This window comes from Oncorhynchus tshawytscha, linkage group LG07 (genome assembly GCF_018296145.1).
Source record: "Oncorhynchus tshawytscha isolate Ot180627B linkage group LG07, Otsh_v2.0, whole genome shotgun sequence".
NCBI lineage: Eukaryota > Metazoa > Chordata > Actinopteri > Salmoniformes > Salmonidae > Oncorhynchus > Oncorhynchus tshawytscha.
The window spans coordinates 2,085,474-2,101,421 of NC_056435.1; the positions used below are offsets into that span (position 1 = coordinate 2,085,474).

Genomic DNA, 15,948 nt, shown 5'->3' on the forward strand with positions numbered 1-15,948 from the left:
TCTCTGTTTCCCTCCATCTCCACCCCTATCGTACCTCTCTCTCTCTCTGTTTCCCTCCATCTCCACCCCTATCGTACCTCTCTCTCTCTCTGTTTCCCTCCATCTCCCCCTATCGTACCCTCTCTCTCTCTCTCTGTTTCCCCCTATCGTACCTCTCTCTCTCTCTCTGTTTCCCCCTATCCCCTATCTGTTTCCCCTACCTCTCTCTGTTTCCCCCTATCGTACCTCTCTCTGTTTCCCCATATCGTACCTCTCTCTGTTTCCCTCCATCTCCACCCCTATCGCGTACCTCTCTCTCTGTTTCCCTCCACAGAGGTTGAAGTCTCTGAGCCATCGTCGACAGTCCGCTCCCTCTTTGGTCATCAACAAAGCCCTGACCAGATCCAGAACTTTCTCCAGGTATGTTGGGGGACCAGGGACATTTCACATAAACTAGGTGTAAAGGTCAAATCCTAGCTCAACAAAAATGACACAACTCAACGTTTCCTGCAAATCTCCCATCAATATCACACTCGGAGCTTGAGTTAAGTGGGTTTTCCAGTTAGGATTCAGCTCTCAAGGTAGAGCTCTAAGTCAACAGTTTCCATTCTATTTCTATGGTTCTCTCTTGGCTAGAGAAGTGGCCTTGGATTGTGATGATCATAGATCAGAGAGGTCAAGGGTCACTCTGGCTGAACCTGAGGAGACAGTTTGTGTGTGCGTGCGAGTGAGTGTCTATGTGTGTGCATGTGTGTTTTTGTAAGTGTGTGTAGGTGCGTACCCTGGTCAAACAGGAGACAGCAGTGCACTCTTTATAATTGTTTTATTAAAAAACATGTTCTATGGCTCTCCCCATAGGAGAACCCTCTGTGGAAAGGGTTCTACATGGAACACAAAAGGGTTCTTCAAACGGTTCTCCTACGGGGACAGCCTTTTAGGTTCTAGATAGTGTGTTATCAGTCTGAGTTAGCTGTCTGAAGGGACGGACCCAAACAGGGAGACAGACCAGGCATCCCCCTCCCAGCCTGGATGTATGACAGGGTCATTACTGCTTAGACAACCCCTGGGACTCTGAGCTGTGATTGAGAGGACTGGAAGGAGCTGGACCAAGTTTTTAATTGAGTGAGAGTTGCGCCTACGTCTTCCAAATACTCGGAGGGGTGATCTCATAATCTGCACCACACTACAGACGCTTAACAGGAAGGAGTGGAACGACTTCATTACTAAGAGAGGAACAGAGTTTTTCCATCTGTTTGTGTGTGTTCACATGCTATATGTCAAGGCAGTTGTGAAATGAATGGTTCACATTGATCTCCAGTTGTTGTTACACACACACACACACACCAAGCTCCTAGTCCTAGAGTGGTTCTCCTCTCAGGCATCGCTAATCCTCTCAGATAGCTAATCCATCCCAATCAGGATCTGGGATCTATTAATATCCCTGGCTTTGACCCTCTGTCCAGGGCAGTGAATAACCATATTAAAGAGATACTGGAGGTGTGTTCATCCGCCCTGGTGACTACTAACCTAACTGAGCCCTTTCACAGCAGGGTCACATTCCATTTAATTCCACACTTCAATCACAACCACATACCCCATAAGGTTTTTAACCTTTTGTTTCGGTTGTATAATTTGGTTAGGAAAGAATATATTTATTCTGGAAAAGTGTGTCTAGATTGGATGTATACCTGATATTTTCTCCCCAGAGAGAGCTTCCTGGTTCCTGTGTGTCCAGAGACGTGCCCATTGGTCCAGTCGTTCCTGTGTCCTGATAGGGTGTTCCTCCTGCACGGCCACGTCACGCTGAAGACAGGGCTGCAGACGCAGGACAGAGACCTCTTCCTCTTCACCGACATCCTCATCATTGCCAAGTCCAAGTAAGAGAGAGAGGGGGGAAGATGACTGCAGTGATTGAACATGAAAATGAGTGTGTGTGATGTGTCTCTGACATCTGTTTGTCATCCTCAGGTCTCCCACACACTTCAAGCTGAAGGCCCAGGTGTGTGTGGGTGAGATGTGGACAGCCCAGTGTATGGAGGACGTATGTGAGGGCAGCACCAACCCAGAGAGGAGCTTCGTCATGGGCTGGCCCACCTGCAACTGTGTGGTCACCTTCAGGTAGACAACAGACATTCTGGGTCTGCACTCTGCACTGCGTATTTCTGAGCAGTGAAGCATTGCTTATATATACACAGCAGGGAGGCTGGTGGGAGGAGCTATTGGAGGATGGGCTCATTGTAATGGCTGGAATGGAATTAATGGAACTGAGTCAAGCATGTGGTTTCCATATGCTTGATGTGTTTGATACCGTTCCATTTACTCCATTCCAGCCATTACAATGAGTCTGTCCTCCTGTAGCTCCTCCCATCAGACTCCTCCGATAAACATTATGACCGTTATAGGTTGTATATATTTCAACCTGGTACATTTTTACAGGTGGTTCTATACGTTGCTGTAGAATGTGTTTAGGTTCTTATTTGACATGTTTAGGTTGCTCGTGCTGTTGTTCTGACGTTTATGGTTTATCTTTACCAGCTCTGAGGTCCAGAAGGAGAGATGGCTCTCCATGCTCAAAAGGTGAGCAACAGATAAGCCTTCATGGTTTCTTCTACTGTAAACGTATGTTGACGTGTGTCCAGTATGTGTTCTCGCTGTGGGCTGGAGCCTAACTTTCCTGTTTTTCCAGTCGAATAAAAGAGGAGAAGGAAAAGGATGATCCTAAAACCATTCCACTGAAGGTGTTTGGGAAAGGCATCGGGAGTTGTGCTCAGGTCGTCAGTAAGACCTTGGGTGTCAGTAACTCTGATTCAACCAATGAGGTTGTCCGACTCGCTCTTCAACAGTTTGGTGTCACGGTGTGTATAGAATTGAGCAATACTGTTTTTTTGTGTCTTGTGTTGTTATCTTGACTAATGTAGTTTTTCGAGTGTTTTTGTTTATCTTGGATCTTAGAATATCTTTGTCTGTGTTCCATAGAGCTGTGTGAAGGACTACCAGCTGTGGGTAAGCTCCAAGAGGGACAACGCCCCTTACCCTCTCATTGGTGAGATTCTAACTAAGGTCTTGCCTGGAATTAGGTGTTGAGTCAGGTGTGTTAGTGCTAGCCTGGAACTAAATCCTACTGGAACCCCTGACCTCTGACCTTTACGCCCTAACCCTCTCCCAGGTCATGAGTTCCCTTTCAGTATCCAGATGAGTCATATGCGGGAGCCCCTGGCCCATCCGGGCCGCAGGGACACAGTTCCACCTCCAGACAGACAGAGGGCGATGCACCGCGACCAGGTACAGGTGGACAAACAGTGCCAGTTCATCCTAAAGACCCGATGCAGCTCCACAACAACAACGCCTGTGATTGGTGAGGACTGAGGAGGCGCTTAATGTACTAATACTAGTCTATAAAAGGTTTATTAATGGTCTATTACTGGTCTGTTACTGATGGTCCAGGATTGGCTCGTTTTTGCGGTCACGCTTTCTCTTGTTACTCTATTGCTTCCCTTTCTCTCCTCTCTCCTGTGTCGCACTGCAAATGATTTGATCTCTCTGTTGTGACCACGTCCTGTCTGACCTGACATCTCTCTCCAGTAGACCCAGCTCAGAAGCCCTTCAAGCGAAGGCGTTCTCTCATCAACTGGGCTTTCTGGAAAGGCTCCAATCCTAACCTCCACAGTTCCTCTACAAACCTCTCCTCTCCTGCCCCCGGCTACCTGTTTGGCCAATCGCTGAGCACCATCTGTTGGGACAACTCCCTGCCCAAGCCCGTCATGGTGAGTGAGGCGGCGATGTCACAGTGACTTCCGAATGACATCATCACAGTGATTTGAGGAAGTTGGTTGAAAATGTATCACTCACATCTGCAACCTCTGTCTCTCTCTCTGTCTCTCTCTGTCTCTAGGACATGCTGGTGTTTCTGTACAACGAGGGTCCGTTCACGCGGGGGATATTCCGACGGTCAGCGGGGGCGAGGGCGTGTCGTGAACTCAGGGACAGACTGGACTCTGGGGCTCAGGATGTCCCGCTGTCACGGGAGCACGTCTTCATCATCGCTGCTGTGTTTAAGGTCCACTCTCTAAAACACGCCAGACAACTCTGAAGTTTCTGTGGCAGAATTACATCAATTATACCAATGTTATGATGTGTTATGTAGGCCTTATGGCAGACGGAGGGTTCAAGTGAAGTGGAACCAAATGTACTTTCATCACCTGAGGAAAAACCGGTTTAACCTTTGTGCTTAGTAAATCTGGTCACCTTGTAGGACCGTGGCAGATGAAGCTGTAAAGAAACATGCGGCTGTCACATTGATGCTGTAGTGTTGAGGTTGGGCAAAAAAACGCTCCAATAACCGCCTTAAACTATATAACTGATCAATGCACCATCAAAGCCAGGTCATGTAATGCTTTAAAATGGCTGCAGAAGTGCAATTTCTTACCGATCTCTAGAGCTTCTGTCCTGTGAAATGACATCAACACATACAGGCGGAGTTACTGGCTAGCTACAGCGGCTCCATTTAGCTAACGAACTAGCTACGTCAGTCGCGGCGAGCATGACCAGAATGACACGTTGATGGACCACCAAAGACACACTCCATTTTCTGTTTGAAAATTGAGAAAGAGGCGGAGTTGGACTTTTTTACGTGCCCAAAGCCGACCTTTAAGCCTTTGTCCTTGCTTGCCAAGTGTTACATTACACCTGTGCCCTTGTGGTGTGTTGTCGTCAATCCAATTATCGACTCATATCTCTATGGGTGACACATACGAGCCCGTAGCAATGCAGCACAGGCTGTGCCAAAAACGATCGCTAAATAGAGATAAGGTTGTCAATTTAATCTGTAGCTCATAATCTGGTCAAGATCCACTGAGTGAGTCTGAAGACGTTAACAGTTACATCTAAAAGTCTATGACAACAAATGAAGCTGTCCACCTAAAACTTCACCTCAAAATGAACTTCAATGACATTTTACTGTTGTATATTTTTTCCACTATAAATTGTCAGTCTAGTGACTCTGGTCTCTGTCTCGACATTCAGGACTTCCTGCGGAACATTCCGGGCAGTCTGCTGTGTTCCGACCTCTATGAACAGTGGATGGATGTGATGGAGGAAGCAGAGGAGGAGGAGGCAGAGGAGGAGGAGCAGGCACAGGATATAACGAGGTAGACAGACACTTTCCATCATCACCTGTATCAGCAGTAGCCTACTCTGATAAGTGGCGTAATCAGCCAGCATTAGGCTGAGTAATGAACCAGGTGATTTAGTTATGAAAGGGAAACTCCTCTATAGGGTTTTAAGAGTGCCAGGATCCACTGCTTCCCTCAGCTCAGTGTTCTAATCATGGAGAGTTTTATCTCAATGGTTCACAAAGCTTTTCAGCTAGCTCCTCTAAACAGGCAGAGCACAGGGTTAGGGAACTGAAGAGAAGGACTGGACAGCGTCAACACGACTGTAGGCCACTTTAAAGTAGGAAAATATTGGGCAAACTGAATATTCCTCCTGGGCATTCAACTATTTGTTATCGATTCATTCCATCCAGTCACAAGGGAGCCGCGTGAGTGAGTGAGAGAGAGAGAGAGAAAGAGAGTGTGTGAACTGTTATGTTATCATTCATTTCTGTGCTGGAAAGCAGAGTCCATGTTCAGATGGAGGTAGCCCTTTAAGACAGATCTAGGATCAGATTACCACGTTACTTGAATCCTAATCATAACCATCAGGCTAATGAGAAACATCTGACCACGTATCAGTCATTAGGGGCAGCTTGTACAAATCAAATCAAATTGTATTATTTGTATTTTAAATGTGTTTGACTGTCCTTGTCTGTCAGTGTTTTGTTACGAGTCATGTGTTGTGTTTTTTGTAGTCCCAGGAAGAGTAGCTGCTGCTTCTACAAAAACTAATAGGGATCCAAATAAACAAACCAGCATCTGGAGTTTTTCCTGTCAGGGAAAAACAAGACCCTGTTCATACTGTAAATAATACACATTTTGATAACCAATAATAACCTTTGACCCATCTGTGACCCTCCTTCTCTGCAGGCTGATTGGTCTACTGCCCAAAGAGAACTCCCTGTTGCTACGCCACGTGGTCGCCGTGCTGCACGGTATCCAGGAAAACGCCCATGACAACCAGATGAACGCCTTCAACCTGTCTGTGTGCATTGCTCCCAGCATGCTCTGGGCTCCGGGCCCCAGCAGCCCCGAGGTGGAGGGGAGGGCGCCAAGAAGGTGAGGGGATGACTGGAGGGGTAATCCACATAAGCACTTTCCCTTGACCCCTAACCTTTATCTAGGCTAGGCTCCACTTAAGCCTTTATCCTGTAACCTAGTGAATGGTCACCCAAACACTGGAGAACCACAGTAGAGTAACAGTTAACATGTAGCTGGGAACTCAACAGTAATGAGAAGGTAGCTGGAAACATAATGGGCTCGCTAGGAAATATGCAACGTATTTCCTTCAGCCTGCAGGGTCAGCACTGTTCTCACACTCGTCTTGCGATGCGCACACACACACACACACACACACACACTCTACCCCTTCCCTCACAATGGGTGTTGTTTTTTCTCTAATAGTGTAGCAGTTAATTCTAATTATATGGCTAACAGATTTGTCTGACGGCTCTGCTAACATAGCAAAAATGTATTTATGCAACAAAGTCTTAGGTTACAAGTAAGTTAATGTGTTCCATAGCCAGTTCAATAGCCCCTAGAAGCTTATCTCGCATGCTGAGACTGAAAATACAGACAGAGCAACATCAATGTAACCATCAGAGCCATTTTGGTGCTGCATTTGTGTCAGTTCATCACCATATCAACGGAATGTCCAACCCACTCGGAATAGATTGTTCTTTCTCTGAGAAGGTTATCTGGTAAATTCCCATCACTCACGTCACTCCTGCGTTCCTGTTTCATGCAGTTAGAAAGCTGTGAAGCCCTTTGTCCTAAGAATAGACCCACTTCTCTATCTTGGAGACTGATTTCTCATGAGAAAAACACGATGTGTCTTAAATGCTAGTTGTTTGTTTAACTCAAGGCCTAATAAAAAGATACATAGAGCTCAGTATCTGTAGTAGTTCCTCCAGGTTAAAGACCTGTCCCCTGTCCTGTCCCCAGGTGTGTGACCTGGTGAGGTATATGATAGAACACTGCCAGAAGGTCCTGGGAGAGGATGTCACCTCCGTGTTTGGAGGTCTACCCCGGAAACGTGCCGAATCGGGTATCTCACACACACACACACACACTAACATCTCTGTTTATGCAAAGATTCCACTGCTCAAAAGAACATACCATCTAATTTTCTCTTTCTCTATGTCCATCTCATTCTCTCCACAGACGTGTCTTCCTTCCACCTGACCGACTCGTCTTATGACAGCCTGGAGAACATGCTGAATGATGACAGCAGTGAGTCTCCATGCCTCCACACCTCACGGCGGCGCTGGAGAGCCAAGCCCCTGCAGGGCAGCCTGGACTCGGTCCTCACCCTGAGTGACTGCGACCAGGAGCATCCCGACCTGGACACAGACCCCGACACCACAGACCCCCAATCTGGCAACCACCACCATTGTGATACGATCACACAACCTGGATCTGGCAACCTCCTCCAGCCCTCAACCCCAGCCCGAGGCAGGACCAGGAAACTCAGCCCAGCTGTGCCCCCTCCTCCTGTCCCAGCCCCCCAGCTCCTTGCAGGGGAGGGAGGAGGTGCTCAGAGCCGGCCATAGGGTACTCTGTGGCCAGCTTCGTGGCGCGACTGGCAGGGAACGCAGACAGGCTGGGTAGCATCGATGACCTGGCTGGAGGTGGGGAGATGTTTCACAGTTTACGGAAGGATGGACAGACACAGACACACGGACCCACACACACAGGGGAGTGGAATGGCAGTAAGGGTGTGTGTGAGGGTTCGGGGTCACAAGGTGCACAGACGCCACGCCGGAACGCAAGCTACTCCAGTCTCTCTTCGCTGCCCACCTCCCCCACCCCCACACGCTCCTCAGTGGACTCCCTGGACAGCCTCCTCTCCCACTCCAGCATCCAGTCTGCTCCATTCTGGCAACCCAGGGTGGGACCCAGCGCCGCAAGATTGACTCCCTCCCCTGGTTCTCCTGCCCCTCCTGTCCCTCTAACCCCCATATCTTCCCCTACTTCAAAACATAATCTACCCATCCCCACCCCGGCTCCAGGCCAGGGGCTCAGTCCCAATATCTCCCCGCCGAAGGAGATCCCTTCCTGGGGTATGCTGAAGGGCTGCAAGGGGCTCCATCCCAACACCTGGTTGAAGAGAGGCCGCAGACTGTCGCTGTCGCAGCAGGAGGATGAGGGGGGTGTGGTGAGTCCCATTAAATGTGGTTGTTGTTTATTAGTACTGTTCATTCATGGAATGTCTCTCTCTCACACAGACTCATCATTTCTCTCTTTCTCTCTCTGTAGGTGGATTCCACTAACAAGACTCTCCCCACTAGCAAGTCATGTCAGGATAAAGAAGGGCTGAAACAGTCGTCTGAGAACCCGCCCAAGTCCAGCCTGGCCAGCTGCCCCCCAAAGGCAGGAGGGTTGCAGAATCGCGGCAGGGTGACCAAGGACCGAAGATCCAGTCAAGGCTCGGTGAGCCCACCATCGCGCCAGAGGTCCCAGGAGCATTTCCACTCCTGCCGCTCTCCCTGCTCCCAACCCACAGACAGACCCCTCACTGTCAAAGAGCTGAGAGAGATACACAGCCAGGCCTGCGCAGCAAGCAACATGGGATATGACGTCACAAATCAGGGCAGCCTTACCCCTCCCCAACATGTGTTCTTTGGGCAGGGTGGACCCAGCTTGTCCCTAGCCAGGCAGGAGTCCCACTCCCTAGCCCCAGGCATGGAGGGTCTCTCCGGGGGCAGGTGTTCCCAGCGCCGGAGCTCCGAGCCTGGGGCAGCACATCTAGGTGAAGCCCTGGTTCTGGATAAGGCCTCACAGCCGGAGAGGCTTCACAGAGAGGCCAAACTGGGTCAGAGGTCAAAGTCAGTGGACGGGTCCCAAGACCTGGGGTTGAAGGTGTCCTGCACGGACCAAAACGGGGCTCCGAAGTTTTGCCTGTCTCCCTCTGCCACCAAGGCTGTGAGGGACTATTTCTCACCTCACACGCACAGCAATCCCAATAGTGGTCAGCAGGTGGCTCTAGCCCTGATTCAGGGGCAGAGGGAGCGGCTCAGGAGGTGTAGTGATCCCATGCTGGAGCCGGACTTTGACCAACTGCTCTTTGCTGAAGAGTCCTACGTGTGAGACCATCACTGGTTGTGAACAGTCACACTAAATGCTTCTACATACAGCTGTGAATGTACAGGTAGAGTCATTTAGGACCATGACAGAACCAAAACATAGCGCTTATGAGAATCACAGATATAACAACCTTCTGCTTATTGTGGACAAACATTCCTATACTTACAATGCACTTTGCTTTTCAGAATCAATTGGTAATAAGACTCTTCTATATTATTATAGATTCTACTAAAAGAGCTCACTGAAGTGAATGTATCATGTACCTATTAGGAGTAGGGAGGGAAGAGTATTTTCAGATTATGTAATGTGTCGTTTTAGATCGCAGAAGTGAACAAATGTACTTTAGGGATCAGGCTATTTGGTTGGATTACATGTGAGATTTTTCACAGGGACCCTTGCAGTGAACTGCCTATGATCAGTATAAGAATACTAAAACGTTTACTTTAAACAAAAATTCCTTACTAAACCGTGTCATATTTAAAGTTTATGCGAGGCTGTGATTTTGCATTGACAGTATTTTGTAAATAACAAAGACCATCTTGACTGCCAATGAATCAATGTTGATAATGACAAAGCAAAGTGCTTTAAACTTACAGCTGTAGTGTTTCTTCAAACGATTTCTCAAACTCTGTATTTCAATCTGTACTGTAGATGTGGCAGGATGTCTGTGTGTCTGAGAGATGTTGTTCTCTATTCACTCTGTATCGCTGAAGCGTTACTGATTCTTCGATAGAAATCTAAAGGTAATTTCCGATTGAGCTGACATACAGTATGCAGTCTCCGCAAAAGCAGGAACGTTGCCTTCAAATTCCAATCACGCTATAAAGCTGAACTTCCACGATGCGGCTTGAATAGAGCCCTATGTTTGTATCGATGTGTTTGTGTGACAAGTATACATGAATTATATAATCTGTACGGTAAATTTACAGTATATGCAGTATGATTGTTTGCTTATTTTCTACATTTGAAGGTATTCATTTCATACTAATTGCTGCCAATTGTGTTATGTGCATTTTCACATAGCTTTCTACACCATAAATTGTGTGTTGTTCTCTTTTTGTATTTGTGCCCATAGGATGCTTTATAATGTTTAAAGTGTACACGCTGTATTGAGATTGTACACGCTGTGCTGTATTGAGATTGTACACGCTGGCAGATGCTGCCGCTGCTTCATTAAACTGGCTACTACACTCGTTTGATGTGTAATGCATAAGATAATCAGATCATAAAATAAAAACACACCTTGGCTAGTAAGACTAATGGTGCCGTTGTTTCGTTTTCTTTGCAATGTTCTCTCAGTCCAGTAACACCTGGGAAACTGTCTTTTGAAGTTTGTATTAAACTCAACTACACCCAAACCCCACTGAACTCAAGTTCAGCCAATCACCCACTGTCACCTCAATCAGCAGGGCTGGTGCACCCTGGGGACTCCAGAATGCCAGTTTATGCCAAGCTGTTCTGAATGACTGATGTAAGAACTTATCTAATTAATTCTGCCATGTTGCCAACCAATTAGCTTAGTGCAGTAACTTCCAACATAGATCAGCTAATAATATCTACAAAATGTAGATCAGGGTGACTGTCAGTGACTGACATAAGAGAGTGCACAACCACATTTCTAAATTGCACCTTGTGTATTCTATTATAACTCCCAACAGTACATTGAGCCCCTGACTTGAGTCCCCACCCAAAATGAAAAAATACATATTTTTTGTCTACAAAAGGGGGGGCCACAGGCTGCCAGTTTCCCAACCCGGATGTAGATTGTATGTTTCCTGTTTGGAAAGAGATTAGCAGGCATTTGAAATCAACAGATTCTGGTTCTATTGTTTGAAAACAGACTCTTCCCAAAGTAACTATACTGAACAAAAATATAAATGCAACATGGAAAGTGTTGGTCCCATGTTTCATGAGCTGAAATAAAAGATCCCAGACATTTTCAAATATGTACAAAAATATTATTTCTCAAAAATGTGTTTACATCTGTTAGTGAGCATTTCACCTTTGCCAAGATAATCCATCCACCTGCCAGGTGTTGCATATCAAGAAGCTGATTAAACAGTATTATCATTACACAGGTGTACCTTGTGTGGGGGACAATAAAAGGCCACTCTAAAAAGTGGTTTTGTCAGAAGTCTAAGTTTGAGGGAGCATGCAATTGGCATGCTGACTGCAGGAAGGTCCACCAGAGCTGTTGCCAGAGAATAGAATGTTAATTTCTCTACCATAAGCTGCCTCCAACGTTTTTAGAGAATTTGGCAGAACATTCAACCGGCCTCACAACGCAGACCATGTGTATGGCGTCATGTGGGCGAGTGGTTTGCTGATGTCAACGTTGTGAACAGAGTGCCCCATGGTGGCAATGGGGTTATAGTATGGGCAGGCATAAGCTACAGACAAACACAATTGCATTTTAAATCGACAGCAATTTGAATACACAGAAATACCTTAATGAGATCCCGAGGCCCATTTCAAATGTATCTGTGACCAACAGATGCATATCTATATTCCCAGTCATGTGAAATCCATAGATTAGGGCCTAATTCATTTAAATTGACAGATTTCCTCATATGAACTAACTCAGTAAAATTTGAAATTGCATGTTGCGTTTATATTTTTTCAGTATACATTAAGAGTGAAGCATATGAAGGACTGAAATAATACCCCTTCCTGCTGTGTGTCATTTTCTCATTAAAAAACATGTTGGAGGATCCATTGTCTATGGTTGTGCAATACATCATGTTAGTATAATGGTATATTCCCTTGAGGGTGGTTTCTCTTCAGAGCCAACAACAGGACATGGGACAGACAGAAAAACAGACTAATTAGAAAGTCAATTTTAATACAGCATTTCTCTGACTAGACACAGATGAATGCTATTTACAATCACGTGGAATATGAAATTAATATTTGATTACACGAGTGGTAGGACAACACTAAAGACAGTAAGGGTACACAACTTGATAAAACAAAGGCTAGGGTGGCCATAGAAGTGACAAGATAAGGCATCCTAACCAGTCTCGCCTCTGGCCAGATTAATGGGTGTCATTCTGAAGTCTGGATGGGTGACTTTACAATCCTGTTTCAGCTGGTATTTAATCAGAAACTACATGGTGACAAGCTGCACTTTGGTACTTATTTTAAAGAATTCAATACAATTGGTAACGTGTATTGGTCATTGATAATAGCACAAAAAAAAACTATTTGAATGTGTTATTTCTAAGTACTCACCAGGGAGGTAGTGGACTATGAAAGTGATCATAACCCCTTACATTCACTGGAGAACATCTACACAGAACAAAAATAGAAATGCAACATGTAAAATATTGGTCCCATGTTTCATAAACTGAAAGAAAAGATCCCAGAAATGTTCCATATGCACAAAAAGCTTATTTATCTCAAATTGTGTGCATACATTTGTTTACATCCATGTTGGTGAGCATTTCTCCTTTGCCAAGATAATCTATCCACCTGACAGGTGTGGCATATCAAGAAGCTGATTAAACAGCATGATCATTACACAGGTGCACCTTGTGCTGGGGGACAATAAAAGGTCACTCTAAAATGTGCAGTTTCATCACACAACACAATGTCACAGATGTCTCAAGTTTGAAGGAGTTTGCAATTGGCAGGCTGATTGCAGGAAGGTCTCAGAGCTTTGCCAGATAATAGAATGTTCATTTCTAACATAAGCTGCCTCCAACGTTATTTTAGAGAATTTGGCAGAATGTCCAACCGGCCTCACAACCTCAGACCATGTGTATGGCGTCGTGTGGTCGAGCAGTTTGCTGATGTCAATGTTGTGAACAGAGTGCTCCATGATGGCAGTGGGGTTATGGTATGGGCAGGCATAAGCTACAGACAACCAAAACAATTGCATTTTATCAATGGCAATTTGAATGCACAGAAACACTGTGAATATCTGTATTCCCAGTCATGTGAAATCCATAGATTAGGGCCCAATTTATTTCAATTGACAGATTTCCTCATTAACTGTAACTCAGTAAAATCTTTGAGATTGTTTCATTAATATTTCTGTTCAGTATATACTATTTCACAACCATTAAAGACTGGGGGGAGCTGATTGGAGACTTCCATCTAAACTTTCTTCTATTCTCCAGAACCTGCAGAATTATTTGCCAACTTTCCCCATTGTTCCCTGTATAAAGTGAATGTAAAACTGTGATGATGGGACTCATTTCAAATGTTAATATCTCATAATCTCTATAAATACAGTGTCTTCCATATCAACATTTATACCAGCATACCACTTAGAATTAGGCATTATTTGGTCATGCTAGTGTTGAAATAAAGCATTGATTTGGGCAAATGTCAGTACATCTATTACTCTGGCCTGGGGTGGCCATTATGAGGACCCGTCTCCACTCTGTCGGATGTCTGCCACACTCTCAGGCACCCTCGCTGTCATGCCTTCCAGGGACCTGGTCAGGCAGATCTGGCAACCCAGACGGGACCTGGCAGAAAGAGAGAGAGGAAAAATAAAAAAAGATTATGACAAACATATTTAAAAACGTCACAAAGCTATGACCTAACCAAAATGGATCCACTTGAAAAAATTGGATAATTGAAGTTGGAGAGTGAGGAGGTAATCTTATTCAAGATCTGTGTTTACGGGGTAACGTTTGGGACAACAGAAGTGAAGTGGGCCAGTGTCACAAGGGGTTCAGTCAACACTCAGCTAATATGATTAGTGAGGTCATGGCTGTGACCCTTCTCATCTTGCTCTGCCTAAACCAGCAACAGCAACACAGAACTCAAATCCCCTTCCGATTGGTTGGAAATCAGGCTAGAAACAGTACAAGGCAAGCGTGTGCCACTGTGTGTTTATCCCTCTGTTCTTGTTCCTCACAATGATTACCTCCTAATCTCATTATAAAGCAATGCTGAACAGCATAACACTCTGGTTACACTGGTGGCAGTGTGTGTGTGTGTCATTTCACTTGTGCGTCCAATCAATGGGCCTCCAATTCGTGTGTGTGTCTCACGTGTCTGTGAGTCCATAGGCCAGGTCCAGCATATCCATCTCCTCATCAGTAATGGGGCCCAGCTTATTATACACGTCTTCCTCAAAGATCAGGTGACAGGTAGAACAGGCCAGTGTCCCCTCACATGCGCCTGACAGACAGAGAAACACACAGACAGACAGAGAGATCAAAACATCCCACAGAGTGAGAGAGCAGGCGAAACCTACAATAAACAACCGTATTAATTCACTTAACCACATTAACGTAACCCAACTCACCGAACCCATCAAAATCAAGATCCTGGTCAATAATGACATCTAGGAGAGAGTCTCCAGGAGAGCCTTTGACAGAGATCTTCTCTCCATCTCGATTGATGAAGTGGACCGTCACCTTATTGTCAGCTCTGCACAGGAACAGACACAATGGTGCAGAAACAGACAGTAGCTGTGGTCATGCTGGGGATTGGAATACATTGGATTAACATAACACTTTACAGATGCTCAAGGACTTTGCATTGTATGTGGGAAATGGGGAACTCCCATAGACTAGGTAACACCCTCTCAGGACTTCAGTTGCGAATGTACAGGCTGTTTTTGAAGGTCTATTGGTTTCGGGTTTCCTGGTTTGATGGCGCTTATCTGCCAGAATGATCAGTCAGTTGTACCTAGCTGTACAATGGTGACAGTTTGCAAATTAATTGATTTCCACATGATTTTCAAATGATGAGATGTACATAAGGTTACAGGCAGTGTGTCATGGTTAATAAATTGATTAAATAGAACGGTGTGTTACTAAGGAAGTAGGTGGCAAGACAGATGGTTAACCTTTGCTCATCATTTTCAACCAGAAGTGGTTATGGAATGACTGACTGACCTTTTCGTCTCACTGCTGCAAGTTATGATTAAACACACACTTCTAAGAAATGATAACTACCTAGTTGGTTCGATCAAATACATCCGAGTACTAACACAATGATTACGCAACAAGCCTTTCTGCTGAAGTTAGCCTTCGGTTATTGGCGTATTTTATGCGATACTAACAAGTTTGTTAACGTTAGCATTCTTCCTAACATGAACTAGTTAAGTTTGCCAATATGACTAACTAGCAAGTAGCCTAACAAAGCGTGGATACCTTTATAGCTAGCAAGTTAAGTACATTTGGGGACATGATAGATGACACGATTCCTTACCTAAGAGGTTGTGTGTTGGTGCTAAAATCCCTTACACGAATACAGGCCATTCTCTGACCGGCCAATGATAAGTTCCACAACGTTGTGTTTGTTGCTGAAATGAGTGTTTCAGCTCGTCGTAGAGACTTTTCTCGGAACGAAACATGAAATAGTCTTCTTGCCGATGTCATCAGAGCCATTGCTTGGAGATGACGTTCAAAATCTAGCTTAAACGGCGGGGAAGAGTCCGATTTCGCTTTGTATGAGACCGCTATACAGTACTGACAAAACAAGCTACCTTCATGCTAAATTCAGCTAAAATGGCTATATCTAGCCCTTTGCGTAACCAGCAGACACCGCTGCTCGGTCGGTGTCACGTTTATTGCATAACATCTTAGCTACTGCCATATGGAGGCCATACTGCTACCACGATCACTTTGGAAATAAAACCTGAAATATATCTAATTCGTTTCAATGAAATAAGCTTAGCCTCTGGACTATTTCAAAGGCAAAGCGCAAGGTTTTACTTTTTTATTTAAAGATCTCAAAATAACTTCCTGGAACAAATTCATGCACA

At 45.3% G+C, this 15,948-nt stretch overlaps 3 protein-coding genes across 3 annotated transcripts in view; 2 read left to right on the forward strand and 1 right to left on the reverse strand.

Annotated features, from left to right (window-relative positions):
* Positions 1 to 7,684, forward strand: part of LOC112266346 (rho GTPase-activating protein 20) — a 12,726-nt gene extending 5,042 nt beyond the window's left edge. Inside the window, exons 2-15 of the mRNA XM_042324983.1 lie at positions 240 to 399; positions 1,686 to 1,856; positions 1,948 to 2,097; positions 2,515 to 2,556; positions 2,666 to 2,834; positions 2,956 to 3,022; positions 3,146 to 3,334; positions 3,562 to 3,743; positions 3,872 to 4,036; positions 5,002 to 5,126; positions 6,003 to 6,191; positions 6,362 to 6,371; positions 7,077 to 7,179; positions 7,296 to 7,684. Of these exons, the coding sequence (XP_042180917.1) occupies positions 240 to 399; positions 1,686 to 1,856; positions 1,948 to 2,097; positions 2,515 to 2,556; positions 2,666 to 2,834; positions 2,956 to 3,022; positions 3,146 to 3,334; positions 3,562 to 3,743; positions 3,872 to 4,036; positions 5,002 to 5,126; positions 6,003 to 6,191; positions 6,362 to 6,371; positions 7,077 to 7,179; positions 7,296 to 7,684 (2,111 nt within the window). The remainder of the gene's footprint in view (positions 1 to 239; positions 400 to 1,685; positions 1,857 to 1,947; positions 2,098 to 2,514; positions 2,557 to 2,665; positions 2,835 to 2,955; positions 3,023 to 3,145; positions 3,335 to 3,561; positions 3,744 to 3,871; positions 4,037 to 5,001; positions 5,127 to 6,002; positions 6,192 to 6,361; positions 6,372 to 7,076; positions 7,180 to 7,295) is intronic.
* Positions 7,685 to 7,760: 76 nt separating this feature from the next.
* Positions 7,761 to 10,478, forward strand: LOC121846746. The gene is made up of 2 exons (XM_042323813.1): positions 7,761 to 8,289; positions 8,391 to 10,478. The coding sequence occupies exons 1-2, from the start codon at positions 7,771 to 7,773 to the stop codon at positions 9,219 to 9,221; spliced, it is 1,350 nt and encodes a 449-aa protein (XP_042179747.1). The 5' UTR covers positions 7,761 to 7,770; the 3' UTR covers positions 9,222 to 10,478.
* Positions 10,479 to 13,236: 2,758 nt separating this feature from the next.
* On the reverse strand, positions 13,237 to 15,921 carry fdx1 (ferredoxin 1). Its single transcript, XM_024406965.2, has 4 exons — positions 15,393 to 15,921; positions 14,482 to 14,606; positions 14,225 to 14,354; positions 13,237 to 13,693 (listed from the first exon to the last, which is right to left on the reverse strand). Exons 1-4 carry the CDS (start codon positions 15,569 to 15,571, stop codon positions 13,585 to 13,587), a joined length of 543 nt encoding a protein of 180 aa, XP_024262733.1. The 5' UTR covers positions 15,572 to 15,921; the 3' UTR covers positions 13,237 to 13,584.
* Between the last annotated feature and the right edge of the window lie 27 nt (positions 15,922 to 15,948).